The sequence below is a fragment of the Olea europaea genome, chromosome 4 (assembly GCF_002742605.1).
Source record: "Olea europaea var. sylvestris chromosome 4, O_europaea_v1, whole genome shotgun sequence".
Lineage (NCBI taxonomy): Eukaryota > Viridiplantae > Streptophyta > Magnoliopsida > Lamiales > Oleaceae > Olea > Olea europaea.
Genome location: NC_036240.1, coordinates 9,817,508 through 9,832,545, shown reverse-complemented (window position 1 = coordinate 9,832,545; position 15,038 = coordinate 9,817,508). Strand labels below are relative to the sequence as shown.

At 33.5% G+C, this 15,038-nt stretch overlaps 2 protein-coding genes across 2 annotated transcripts; one reads left to right on the top strand and one right to left on the bottom strand.

Moving 5' to 3' along the window:
• Nucleotides 1-5,540: 5,540 nt before the first annotated feature.
• On the top strand, nucleotides 5,541-8,773 carry LOC111393580 (protein FAM136A-like). Its single transcript, XM_023019185.1, has 3 exons — nucleotides 5,541-5,782; nucleotides 5,891-6,028; nucleotides 8,290-8,773. Exons 1-3 carry the CDS (start codon nucleotides 5,654-5,656, stop codon nucleotides 8,470-8,472), a joined length of 450 nt encoding a protein of 149 aa, XP_022874953.1. The 5' UTR covers nucleotides 5,541-5,653; the 3' UTR covers nucleotides 8,473-8,773.
• Nucleotides 8,774-11,980: 3,207 nt separating this feature from the next.
• On the bottom strand, nucleotides 11,981-14,885 carry LOC111394068 (salutaridine reductase-like). The gene is made up of 4 exons (XM_023019847.1): nucleotides 14,782-14,885; nucleotides 14,301-14,559; nucleotides 13,244-13,426; nucleotides 11,981-12,705 (listed from the first exon to the last, which is right to left on the bottom strand). The coding sequence occupies exons 1-4, from the start codon at nucleotides 14,832-14,834 to the stop codon at nucleotides 12,310-12,312; spliced, it is 891 nt and encodes a 296-aa protein (XP_022875615.1). The 5' UTR covers nucleotides 14,835-14,885; the 3' UTR covers nucleotides 11,981-12,309.
• Between the last annotated feature and the right edge of the window lie 153 nt (nucleotides 14,886-15,038).

Here is a 15,038-nt window from a genome sequence, read left to right as displayed (position 1 = left end):
CCAGATTTCTGTTTTCGGCACAAATGCGACTAGCATTTCAACTCTAGTAAAAAATGGAGAGGCAAGTATTTAGAGCATTTACTGTTCTTATTTGACATTTTCTTCTCTTCATTAGGGTTATTTTGATGTGAATTTGACTGTCATTTCCACTTGTAGGGTTGACGTCAAGCCATTTTATCTATCCCAATTTAATGGAATCTGTTTATGATATTAAACGGGCACCATAAACCTCTTTGAAGTATACTGGTAATTGGTCAGCCAATTGTGGTAGGTACTCGAATTTTCAAATTGCATTGCCTTTTGATCTCGTTGTTACTTTTACTGTTAGACCGCAAGACTTTAATTTCATATTCCAGAGAAAGTAAATGGACACCATAATATAAGATATTCAATGGATACTATAATATATTTGTTTGTTGTTTTAATGTGGAGTTTTAAGTTAACAATATGTTACATAATATACTGTTGAATTTTGAATTTGTGTTGATTTTGGGGACCTAATTCATGGATTTCGCCTCGGATCCCAACAATCACATGATCGGTCATGCGATGACTTCAAGTGTTTGACCAATATTTTGTGTTATGATGTAAATGGGATGGCCTTTTTGTTAACTCTCATCTAGTTTCATTGGAATCGGATCATGTTTGCTTGCTTGTTGAACAAATTATTGTTGATTATTCATTTATTCTGAATAAATATTAATTTAATTAAGTTATTCTGAAAAATACTTTTGGAATCGAATTAAAATTTAGTTATGTATTTAGAATAAAAAACTAGACTTCAACTTTCAGTTTAAGATCTAGAATTGAATCAATTATATCGAATCAGATACTTCAATTTATTCTATTCTAGTTTTAATCGTTCCTGTAACAATGCCCACCGCTAATAACACGAGATAAAAATTGAAAATGTAAAATTTCTTCCTTTGTTTAGGCAATGAAATTATTTATTAAGAGATATTTCGATTTTTTATAATTTTTAAAAATAGATGAAATGTCACGTAAAGGAAAATTTAGAGCACTGTGTCATAGGCCTAATTTCGTTTCACATGAACTACGTAAAAACCTTGCGGTCTTAACGTTTCAACAGTTTTGTCCCCGTGAGATAACGTTAAGTCAGCTTTATACCTTCACAATAATTTAATCAAATGAGGCTAAATTATATGTTTAATTTGGTAGAGATGGTAAATACGAAATTTATGAAGAAAAGAGCACACGATATATTTGGAGAAATTTCTTTGTATTAATATAAGAGAAAACTATTTACAAACTCACTACAATTTTCTCTCTACAAAGATATCACTCAGTCTTACTTTACTCCAATTCCATTCATGGGAATTTTTTCTCAACTCTCTATTTTTCCCTCTACTCCATTCAATTCATTCATATGAACTACAAATGATCAAGTCCCTCTATTTATAGGTAAACTCATGGCATGCAAGTTGTCATCAATGACTATGATTAATCTTGATCCATGGGCTCTCATTTGTTTCCAATTGCCTTAAACCTCCTTTGACCATAAGGTGGCAAAGCTGGAATTGACTACCTTACAAGTTACCTTGTTGCATTGTATCTTGCCCCTTTCCTAACTCTATGTTAGTTGGCATGTCACTTTCCATGCAAGTAAATCTCTGCAACTAACCATGGAGGAGGCTCCCTTGGGGTCAGGAGTACAAAGACTGTTCGAACCCTGGTCAACTTGGGCACATCCGGCGATTTATCTCCCTGAGCTGCTGAGGGGCCGGAAGTTCAGGGACGAGGATATAGTCTGGCGTAAGCTGGGACACCTCGTTAAAAAAAAAAAAAAAAAAAAAATCTCTACAACTTATGTGTGCAAGTGGATATGTCTCTATCAAGGTGGCCAAGTTGGACTTTACTTCCTCAAGCAAAGTGTCAAGTGGCATGTTGGCCTTGTTCTGCAAGTTGCCCAATTGGTTCAAGTTGACACTCACTTGCATTCAAAACAACCAGCTATAATCCATGGTATGTCCCAAGCCTGCGGCTACCTACACAGTCTGCCTGCGTTGCTGTTATGTCCTCTGCCGCAATCTACTTGCGTTGTTGTTCCCGTTGCATCCTCTGCTGCGTCTGCTTGAGTTTTGCCTTTCTGCGTCCCCCTGCCACAGTTCCTAACTTGGTCCTTTCCTGCTTCCCCTGTCACAGGTTTTTGTGTTGTTCGACCTGCATCCCCTGTCGTAGGTTCGTCCTGCGTCCCCTACCGTAGTGCTTGTGTTTCCCCTATCCGTGTCTCCTACTGCAGGTACTTCCATCTAACCGTAACGCACTATCTGTGTTATCCGAATTTCCTAGCCACAATCTGGACGTATTGGCCTCGACCATGGGGGATGTAAGTCACTCCCCCATTAAATTTGGCGACGCCTTCATAGTCATGTACTGTCCAAATTTGGACCTTATTGATCATAGGTCTATCTCATTTTTCCACATTATACCATAATATTCCTATGCTATGTCAAGTATCAAGTCATCACCTTGCGATACATGACAATTGGGATAATCAGCCTCTTATATTATTATAAGAGTAAATATCGTGGGTAATTTAGACAATTCACATCTAGGGTTTCTCTGTTCCTCTTTCCTTCGTCAGCCTATAAATTCGAATGCCTCCCCATTTCTTTCTATCTTTTATCTCTGTATCTTTGGAGGTTCATCGTCGTAATGATTTTTTCCATTTTTTTTTCAATTATTATTTTCTTTGAATTGATTTTGCATTACAAGGGCGAAAAAAGCCAATTTGCAGAGCAAGAGCGTCGATTTCTGATGACGAATCACTTGCATTGAAGGTTGGCAATAATAGTCTGCGATTCTCCGTGCCTGTCAAATCGATTTTCAATTTTGATTACGGCCTCGAACAAATCGCTACATGTCTTCACCCGTTTTTGCAGTTATTCGATCGTAATTGATTTTTTCCCCCAAATTTTCATTTAGTTCCTTGCCCAATAAACACAATTCCTTGAGACACTATAATTTTATGTTCTTCGTATCTTTTGATTTTGAGTTTGTTTAGGAGAGATTTTTTAAAAAATTTCAAAATCATTTTTAAATATATATTTTATGAAATCCATATCTTTTCTTCATATTTTTAATCACATTCTTTAAAAAAAAAAAAAAAAAATTTATTTCTTGAAAATTTTTTAATCAAAGAAACGTTTAATAGGAAAATAGGCATAATCCGTTGTCCATAAGTGCAGTTAGTCTGAATGTTTCGTTTTCATTTCAATCGCAGTCTGAATGAAATTCTTTTAAAACATATAAATATAAATAAAAGGTGATTTGATAATTTAAAAACAAGAGCCAAAATGTATGTAGGTTTGCAATACAGCCACAACAGTTATATAGGAATGGCAACAGAGCAGCCAATCCATTTCGCTCCATCCAGGATTTTTGAGAAACGGCACGAGATGGTTATGAGTTTTTTGTATTAATTTTAAAATATAACTTAAAAAAATATAAATATAAAATAAATGAATACATCAAAGCTAGGTAAGAAAATTTGATGTTGGAGTTTGTTCTCAGTCCCCGTCCAATTTACTAATCGAGGGGGACAATGCATGGAAAGATAGGAGTGGATAATTTAGCCATCTCTACAATAGTTAGCAATCGCTTTTACTTTGTCGTTTTGTCATGTGAGAGTGCAATAGCGTGGAACATGTATTAAAGCATCTCCAATGTTAATTTGTATTACATAAGAATAAAGAAATGTCATGTAAGCACAAATAAATAATGTGCTAATCTTACTCTTAATATTCATTGATGCTACTACTGCTTTGACCTAAGTAATATAGGTTCGGTATTGCTAACATTTTTTTTACTCATATTATGCAGAATTCACAGCTAATTATTTATTTATTATCCACACATTATGTGAGATTTATTGTCTATAAGTGCTTGAAAGCAATACTAACAAGTCGGGTTCCAAAATGCGTAATGTATGACAATACGTTTCGATCGAACAACAAGCATTACGAACGTATGCGTAATTATGCTTATTTCAATTGTTAATATTATTTTAATTATTCTAAATTCATAAGGAAATAAAATAATACATTTTTTGAATTTTATATATTTTTCAAATATATTCTAAACCCCACACACACACACACACACTGACTTAAAAACCCTAAATGTTGTCTATCTCTTCATCGGATTCTAATTTATTTCTTTGTTCAAATCATCTTCCATTGTCATCCGATGTAAAATCAATTTCATTGGCTCCCTTATTTCAATTGAAATTTTTTATTCCTGTTGTAGATGGTAAGATTTAAGATTGTGCATTACTAATATCACTTGTTAGTAAAGCTAGAAGAAGATCGAAGAAGAAGGCTTGGGCTTGCCATTTTTAGACGTTAAACCCTAAAGATTGCTGTATATAATTCTTGGGCTTGGGTGGTTTGGCCTAATTTAGTGTTTGTTAGACTTTCCTTCTTTTTTTTTTTTTTTTTTTTTTTTTTTTTTTTTTTTTTTTTTTTTTTTTTTTTTTTAATTATAAAAGTAAGCTGGCTTTGCTAAGTTAATTTCACACCATTTTCCACACAAATGCGTGCAATTTTTATGTTTGGGCGTGCATATGAGATCAACAAAATGGGTAGACTACATTATTATGAGCATACCACATGTGAGGCGTTTCGAAAACATTCTGAGCATATGTGCATATGTGAACGCTTAACAAGTAAGGGTCGATAAGCGAATTGAAACCAATCGAATCAAACCAAAACTAACCAGTTTGATGTGATTCCATTTTTAAACGGATCTTGTTCCTTGAACCAACAACCCGTTGGTTTTTGTTCAATTTGGTTCTAGTACCAAGAACCAATAATCATAACCGATTCTAATTCAATTATGTTTATTTGTTCACTTGGTGAATATATATTTACTGCACAATATTTTGTATGAAGATGGGACTTTTTGTTACTTTACGTATAATTCTGTACAATTTGTATTAATGATTTAAAATTTTTGATTATGGAATCAATCAAAACAAATTGAAATCATTCGATACGATTGTGCTTCATTTCCATAATTAATATTAGAATTAAAATCCGTTTGATTGTCAATATTTTTCGTGAAAAATATATTTTTTCCATCCAAATTCCTACATGTGTACTGTTTGATTGACATTTTTTTCCATAAAAAATATTTTTTCACTTTTGGTCACGCAACCATATTTTCCTCAACAAAAATATTTTCTTCAAATGGAGTAGGATTTTATTTTCTAAGAAATTCACTCTCTCATCTACCTACCAATAAAAATCGAACAAGTATAATATTTTTTAGGTTCAAAATTAAGTCAATCAAACACATATAATTTACAATTCTCATGTAAATAAGTTATAGGATATTGAATTATCTAAAATTTATTTTTTTCATGCAAACGTCATACTTGAAATTAAATGCACCCTTAATGATTTCATTGTTTGAAAACCATTTGTTCACGGTTCAGGATTTTCTACGAACCGAACCATTTTGCACCCACGCTCACCGGTTCAGACAAGCAATATTAAATCTCATTTTGGCTTCAAAAAGAAAAGGCAAAAGGCCTTAAACCCAGCAAAATCCCTAAACCCTAAATTCCCCCAAAACAAAGCCCCCAAATAAACATAACGAAAAGAAGAAAAATAAACCAGAAAATTCAAGAATGGACCACATAGCTGCAGCAGAAGAACGAATTGTGAACGAAAGATTGAGGCAGAAACTCAACGAGGTCAACAGCGCTGCCCAATCGGAACTCTCTGTTGTTCAGGACCATGTCAATTTTACCCTCCAGGTCTCCTTTATATACAGACACACTTACATTTCTTGCTAGGTTTGCGTGTTTATTTTTTCAATTGATTAATTTTTTATTTGTTGTCTAATATGATTTGTGGGATTTCAGCAAGCATATTTTAAGTGCGCCTACGAGTGTTTCGACAGGAGGAGAAAGCAGGATGAGATTAGCAATTGTGTAGAGCACTGCACCGTTCCTGTGCTCACTGCTCAGAATCTTGTCGAAAATGAGATGGCTAAATTTCAGGTAATAGTCACTCTTTCTGGATTATTTTCTCGAAATTTCTTTGGCTTGTTTTGAGAATGGGTGTGATGGTTTACAATAGGAATAATGGCTGTTAATGGGCAGAACATAGGTTATTTTTAATGTTTTTGTTGTTGAATTCTATTTAGTTGTATTCATTAATCTTTCTCTTTGTTTAGTTAATAATCATGATAATAAGCTCATTCATTATGGGAATCTGATGAATGGGTCTTGGTGCGTGGGTGACCATGTGCTTGTGTATGAATGCATGATGGTATATGGATGTATTTTATACAATTTTGTAAATAATAATTCAAGATTTTCATGCAATTTAAGAGGATAAATTACCTCTAATTGTTAGGGCATAACGGTACCTCTACAGGAGTTTATATTGCTATATTAGATATGTAAAATTTAATCTATGTGTTCTAGAGTGTAGTTTAGATTTTTATTTATTATTTTATTCCATGTCATTTTATCCCTTTCTACGTAGATCTTGTACACAAGTGTTCAATTGGAAAAAATGGGGCCAAGGACCATGGATCTCTGCAGCCTAACATGTATTTTTTCAAGTTACCAGTCTTCATGGCCTGTCTGATGTTTTTCTTTTTTTCCCTGTTCTATAAATTCATCATTTTTTTCCTCATTACCCAACCTCTTCTATTTTTATATTTCTCCAAACGGTTCAAGATGTAAGACAAAGAAAGTGAAGAAAATGTCATTTGTTGCGGTGATGTTGGTTGGGGAAAGTGGCTTATAATTGATATCAAGAGCATTTTCTCAGTTTCATATGTGAACAAAAGAAACAAAGAGGACTTAGCTGCTTACTGTTTGTAATTTAACTGGCTATGTTTGACTCATTTATCTCACTTAAATGTTATGGTCAGAAGCTCAGCCTTCATGCAGATAGGAAGCCTTGTTATATTTTTATGTGCATTAGTACTACTACATACAGTTAGGATTCGATGGGTCACATATTTTTCTTGGAAGGTAGATTTTACATTATATTATTATGAAAATAGCTATGGCTTTAAAGTGGAAATGAGCAAAAGGTGTTTTATTCTGGTGAAGCCTCTTCCATGCTCTTGCAGATATCTTTTGGTTGCACAAAATTGATGTTGATGTTTGTGTTTTGAGGTAGCCCTGGTCAGATATTTGGTGATCAATAAAGAAGAGAGTTTAAACTCACATGGTGCACTAAAGCAAGAATTGCATTATGTTTGATCTTTTCAGTTTAATTAAAAAGGTCACTAGAGAAGTTTCATGTGAATTTCATTTTGGTCGGATGGACAATAAGACCCTTTTTCGTCGTTCCTTTTACCTTCATTGAGTATATTGATGTCTTTTGTATTGAAGATTTTAGTTTGTGTAATGGAAAACTGTTGTGTATGTGCGGCTTATATAGAGTGAAACACGTTTACTAGATTAAATAGGCCGATGCGGTACAAGAGTATTTTCTTGTGCGGGCCTTAAAGTTTTGTTTGGGCTTGGGCATTGGTTTAGTAAAAAATTGAAAATACTAATGATGTAATACTATTATTCATACTGATTAAGAATTATCTCCGATTCGCTTCTCGTGGACATAGGCAAATCGCCAAACCACATAAATACTTGTGTCGATTTCTCTCATTCATCTCTCCATTATTGCAAATAAAATCTAACAAAAACTGAAACAATATAAACTCTTGTTAATCAACTTTGGTTTGGGATAGTCCTTGTTTGGGTTATTTAGGCTTAAAAATGTTTTGTAAACATTTTATCCATTGAATGATGGTGACTTTGAAATTATGACCTACAATAAGCTGCTGGAGACATTTCTTGTTGATTGTTTAACTGTCAGAAATGACGTGGGAGTTTCAAGTTGGTAAACAACCAAAATTGCTTTTTGGCTACCTATAAGATGCAAGTGTTCGCACATGTATAAGGATGTAAGAATTTGACAGGATGATATATGCTGGAGGATGTGTACACAGTAATTTCTTTAAACTAATGAGAGCATAATGCCAAGGTTCTCGTATGGGTCTTGAGGTGCACCTCACAGGTCCAGGATGTGGTGACTTTAATAATACTACTACACTGGAAATCTTTTCTTCATGGTTGTCCAGAGGGACCTTAATGCCATGGTTAATAAATTGACATGTTCCCATGTGATGTAACTTCTTTTTAGCCTTTTTGTTGCATTTCTGAATGAAGTTCCGTCTGTTCTTCACTATCTAATCTATACATTCAAATGTGTTTATCTGAATGTTTTTTGATACGTACAGGAAAAATTGAACCGGTCTCTGATGGTCTGCCAAGACAAATTTGAGACGGCCAAGGTCCAGCAGAATCGAAGTGATGCCATGAAGGATTTGGAGTCGTGTGTTGATCAGTCCATTCAAGACAGCATCAAGATGTTGCCGCATCTTGTTGGAAGATTAAAGACATCTCTGCTCATCAAAGATTGAAACCTTTAGGTTATTACCACGTCCTGCAAGAGATCACCCATTTCGTCTTGTTTTATCATTGTTTATCTTTATGGAGGCATCTATTTATCTGCAATCGCTCTGAAGTTTTTATGGGATGAAGAACCACTCTAGTTCTCAGTTTCAAATAGCATAGAATACGGCTGAATGATGATTTTTAGAAATAATTATGTATTGTATGAACATATAGCAGTGTAGGTTCTCCAGATATGTATTGATCAATCCAATGCACATTTGAGAAAGAATATGTTAAACCCCTTTTTTAAAACTATCATATTTAGAATCCTTGTGTTGATGATTTTTACTGGACTTCGTCAACCTAAGCAATTTTGTTTCTAATGCCCTAAATATCCACCAAAGAAATTGGCCAGAGTTTGTAAGCCTTGTGGCCTTGTATGCCTTTACTTTTCGAGTAGCACTTGGTAGCTGAATTTCCAAGGTGAACATTGATCATGGATAGACAGTAAGCCTAAACACATTCTTCCATTACTGATGACTGAGCACTTACTGGAGATGGACGTTAAATTTTTAGGCGATATGTCCATGCTAGTTCAAATCTAGCTCGGCTTAATAACTCAGTACCCCATAGTCCTTCATAAATACAATGTCTAACTCATCTTCTAAGGTAGCTCCATTATTGTCTGTTTGAGCTGTCAAGTGATGATTACTCACTCAGCATTACGAGCTAATTCAAAAATTGCAACTTACCAATTTCCATGGCTGAAGTTTCCTGTGATTTGAGGTTCAACTGGTGCTTTGTAATGATATGTGCAAGTTATGATTATCCAACTCACAGGTGACTCAAATGATTAATCAACAAGTTAAAAAAAATCTAGAGAATTACAGTAAAATACTTAAATTTTGTTAACATTTGGAAATCAGAAAGAGTACTCTTGAGTCAAGAACAAAGGAGTACTGAGCTTTTTTCAGCTGCACAACTCTTTTTCCTTGTTACATTGCCATGTTTATATGGAGCATACAATTAAGCCTTTGGTGCCAAGGTTGCTTGGGATTCAGTCCTATGTTTCTGCTCTTCAAACTTATCACTTGCTACCCGTAGTTCATCAGTACCACCAACAGCTCTCATGGTGTATAAATAAATGCCAAAGACGAAAACTGTCAATCCTCCAGCAACAACCAGATTCTTAGTCTCTGGTGCAAGGGCACGGTGTCCTAAAAGCTCGGACATTTCTTAATAAAGAATCAAACAACTTTGGTCATGCCTTCTGAGCCTGCGCCTTACACGAGCAATGAATAGATCACCAACTAGTTATTCTCTAAATAGTTGAGGGCAAAACGGCAATAAGCCAAGAATAAAAGGAACATTATAAGAATTAGGAACCGAAACTACAACTTCCACAAAGGGCATATTCGTCATGCAACAGTCAACAGCAAGACTAGACAATACAATAAGTAAGATTTCAGTTTTCTCTTACTTACTATTGTCCAGTGCTACCCAACCCACCATTGCAAAATTGAATTCAAGAGATGCAAGGACAAGACACTATTGGTAACCATTGACAAGCAGAATAATGTCGCGCAAATCTGATGTTGGTTCATGAATCTTCAACATTCATAAAACTAGAATTCCTTTACAACTTAATTCTCCAATTTTTCTTTCAAATTCGTCAATCATCATTCGATTTTTCTTTCAAACTCATCAATCATCATTATGTAATCCTAAGATTTCTAAGAGGAGTTGGAACCATCAATTGTTGGAATTTTGAGTCAAAATTCTGTCCGATTTTACGCACATAAAATGTATGTTATTTGGATATAATTTATGCACATCTATTTTTTCAACAATTACTACTTTATTAATTTTATTAGTAACTAATTTTTTTTAATTTTATTTTAATAGCTTTTAAACAGTGCCAACAAAAATGAAATTTGAAATTTGACTACATAAATGGTTCACTCGACTGAATTTGGATAAACAATTTTCAACACTAGGCAATCCTTCAATGTGTTAATAAGTATAAGCCTTCAACCAATTTTATGCACAATAACATACCATCTTCAAGAACGAGTTACTCGCTCAGGAAAATCAGCATTTAAGACTGGAGAGGAATGGGGTAACCCGATTTTCTTTTCTCGCTACTGCATATAAATCAAAATTTACAATATTATTTATATTTACCTTATAATATATCTCCATTGGTAATACATACAGAGGGATAATCATGATGCTGAAACTGATTCATTTCCTACTTAGTAGAAAATTTGAGTAACATATTAATATAAATAGATAGTACTGGGAATTTCTCAAATATTTAGATAAAAAGTAGTTTAAATGTTTATAAATAATTTATGAACACGATCCAAACATAGGATCAACTCACATCTCTATGTATTTGTTTAGCAAAGTAAAATTCACGAATTTACTCATTGTCCCCCCAAAATAGTCCTGAAATATGGATTTGACTCTTGAGTAAGTGCAAGTGTACAGGCAGTCTTCCACCCTGTACCCTTGGAGGCATAACCTGCGATTTACCTCCCTCACGATACTCCAGGGCAGGGGTGATGGGGGACCCTTAAGGTTAGGGTTTAACCTTTTTTTATATTGTTTAATGGACTACCTCACAAAGCTCTAGAGGCGAGGCGGTGGGGATTCTGAAGGTTGGAGTTCAACTATATTGTTTAATGGACTAGATCGTTCTATTTTATAAACTTTTAACCAAGCAAAAACTATAACACAAAGTATTATGCCTCCATTATTTTCAAAAAAACAATGTTTTGAATATTTATTATTGGAAAAATGTGTTATTAAAAAGTAGAGAAAAGTTTTAGACGTATAAAATATTTTATTATGTGAATATGTAATTAAAAAAGAGTGTAAAAAAAAAGAGTGAAACAGATGGGTGTCAAACAGGGCGTATAATTTTTTGTGTTGCGTAATGAGAAAATTACACTAAGAAGTTCTTAACATATTAAGAAAAGATAGAGATAAGATTCAAGGTGACCAAAGATGATTTCTTGCTCGCGGTGATCAAAAGTTTATTGTGCTCACACTTGACATGTCAATGTCACGTTAGCAATCAAGCCGTCATTATTGACAATTCAACAATTTACTGACATGGTATCTGTGGGCACATTTTATCTTATCCATCGTGTACAAGAGAACAATTTTGCCAAGGTGACTTCAATTTTAAGAAGAAATAGATAATGATTGAATCATATATTAGGAAGACTTCATATTTAAATCATAAGCTATTGTATCAGGAAATAATTAATTTATGTATTACGTTGAATCTTTATGAATATCTTATAAATTTAGCGAGTTATTAATTTTGCACGTTATCTTCGGACCAGCCAAAAGTATGATTTAATTAAAATTATTAATTTATTGAATATTAAATTATTGAAGTTCTGACAAATCATACAGATGCTATTGAATTTGTGTGTAATCAAAATAAATTAATCAAAATAATATATAATTGAAATTAATGTTTGATTTTAACCGAACAAAAACGAAAGAAACACGAACAAATACTTAAACACACAACATTAATGAGCCATTGCTAACTTGTTACACATCTCTACCCTAACAGCTCCTAAAGCTTCATTTATAATCCCATTACAACTTGGAATAAGCTCAACCCACCATTTCCAAACAAAAAATCCTACTCGAGCAACATGATCACTAGTTTATGTGATAGCGGGGCTACTTCCAATCCATATTGAACAAAAATGAATTCCAACTTCATTGAACAATGTGAAACTAACTTCATTGTCGCATAGTTTATTGAATCATCATCACTCTTGATGAACAACAATACTCTTTTCAAGAAACTAGCTACATTATCCGCCTTTAATTTATTACAACTTTGAATAAACACCTGCGCTAGATGCCACGTAGAACTTCCCGGTAAGCAACTTTTCCGGCGGAAGCAATACAAGGCATGCGGCCACCTCTGCCACGGCTTCCGACGTGTGCTTGCCCTTACCACCGGTCATGGAAGTCTGAGTGAATCCAGGACAGAAGCAATTAACGCTTAACCCAAGTCCCTGAAAACGCTTTGCCAGAAACCTTGAATGTGCATTTAGTGCAAGTTTTGAGACTGCATAATCAGTCCAGACTTCTGGCCATCCATGGCTCTTCCATGTCTCACTCTTAACATTTTCAATGAATAATTTCAACATTCCATCAATTTGATCTTCTGATAGTTTTTCTTCGTCCAGAAGCATCTCTCTTAATTTCGGATTCTTCAGCTTCTGCAAGCATAAGTACTTAATTCTAAATTAAAAGAAGCTATAATCAAAATAAGCAAATTAATTATTTTTAAGTTTCAAAATAAGCTCAGTGCATGTATGGCTACGCTTAAAACTTAAAATAAACAAATTTGTTAGTTAAAGTTGGCAAATGACTTAAAACTAACTCCTGTTTTAATGTAAAAAATTAATTTATTTACGTATAATAAATCCAAATATATTTGAATTCAAATTAAAGTTATTTATAAATTTAAGTTTCTTTCAATTTTTAAACTTAAAATTAATAGGTTTGATAAAATAATAAATAAGCTTGTGGAGAGAGTTAATATTTGGAGTTATTATTTTACCAAAAATGAAGCACTACAAGAAATTCATTTTTAAAGAAAATAACTTTTGTCCAGTAAAATCGCTCGATGATCATATTTTTATTACAAGCAACTAATGATTTCTTACAACAAAATTGATCGAATAATTAAAAGTAAAATTTCTTGTCAAGTGTTGTAATGTACATGAAAATTAACGAGGTTCGGTGTTGACTTACGTTTAATAATCCGAGTCTAGAACTGATATTAAGAATTCGACCGGCGGAATCTGATCGTCGAAACATAGGCAAGAGAGCCTCAGTTAGCCATTTTGAACCGTAGAAATTGGTTTTGATGACAATCTCCGCATGTTCCACTGAATTCTCCCCTATATCATTGAATGACACCCCTGCATTATTTACCTGACAATATACATAATATTTCATAAAATCAAAATATCATTTATTAAATAATTCAATTTTATACCATATTAAGTACCAAATAAATATTTATTTATTATTGGACAAGTGTTCGTCACTAAAACGATCGATGTCACAAAATTATGTACCAAAGATCTCAATTCTCAAGTTTGAAACTTAGTTTATAAAAAACAATATTATCTCTGGTGTCATTATTTTCAGTTTTCCTACTAATATACAGTAATATTTCTTAAAATAATAAAAATACTTAACTGTGCAAAATTCTAGAATAAAATCTAATAAAACAATATATCATTTCTGTTTATGATCTTTGACTTAATTTGTTAAATTATTTTTCGTACCAAATTATCTATTTTACCAATAATTAAGCAACATGATTTTAGTAGTTTATGTCTGTTTCAGATATTTATTCCTTATGAACCTCTGATTTTATTATTTTATATATAAGTGAATCAAATATCAATTAAGAAATGAAGGGTATTGTTTTTTAATTATTTTTTCTTTATTTTATACTGGTGCCACCTAATTTATTCCCAAAAAAAAATATTATTTGGATTGTGGGTATACATGAAAAGATGGCATTAAAAATTCTATATATTTATTAATTATTAATCTAGAAAAAATTATTGTCATTATAATATTCTCATATTATTGACATAAAAAGAAACTTAGGTAGAATATTGCATGTTTATAGAAATATTTATTTTTATGCGAAGAATACACTGGTTTTCATCTTTTCTACTGCGAGGAACATGATATGAGTTTATGCTAAGATCACGAAGCATAGACTATGTAATTCTAGACGTGCATATCAAATTAAGCTGATCAAAGTAATAAATGTATATGAAAAACTCACTAGAATATCCAACGTTCCAAATTTCTCTTGGAACCATGATGCAAATATCTTGATGGAAGCGAGTTCTGAAACATCAAGAGGAAAGAAATAAACATGAAGTCCTTCATTCTTCAGTAATTTTACTGCATTTAGTCCCCTCCCAATGTCTCGGGCCGTTAGCACCACCGTCAGCCCCAGCTCCGCCAGCCGTTTTACGAGTGCAAAACCGATACCTTTGTTTGCTCCCGTAACCACCGCCACCGTCTCCTTAGACCACCATCTACATAAAATATGAACAACATGCTGTAAAATGATGAATATGTATACCTAAAACATCACCGTGAACGCGCATAGTGCTGGATAATACGATATAGAATAATGAATAAGATTTTAACTGGTGGTGATCATTGCTACCATGTCATTGTTAAGCCTCTTTCGACCACAAAAGGGCATGGTAGTGAGACCATTTTAGCCCAAGAATTGTGAGAGAGAGAAAGAAAACCTTATAGGAAGACAAGGAGTAACAAGAATGGTCTCTTGTTCTTTCAATGCCATTTCACGCTATTAGGCAACTTTGTGAATAGGGTAACTGGAGGAATGGAGAATGAATATATATGAATAAAGCTCCTGTACAGACCCTCCTTTGCACAGGGTCTGTACAGGAGTTCTCACATGAGGGTGGACCTCATGTGTGGGGTCCACCCCCATGTGTGTACATCTGTATAGATCCTGTGCAAATGGGTCTGTACAAATAGCACA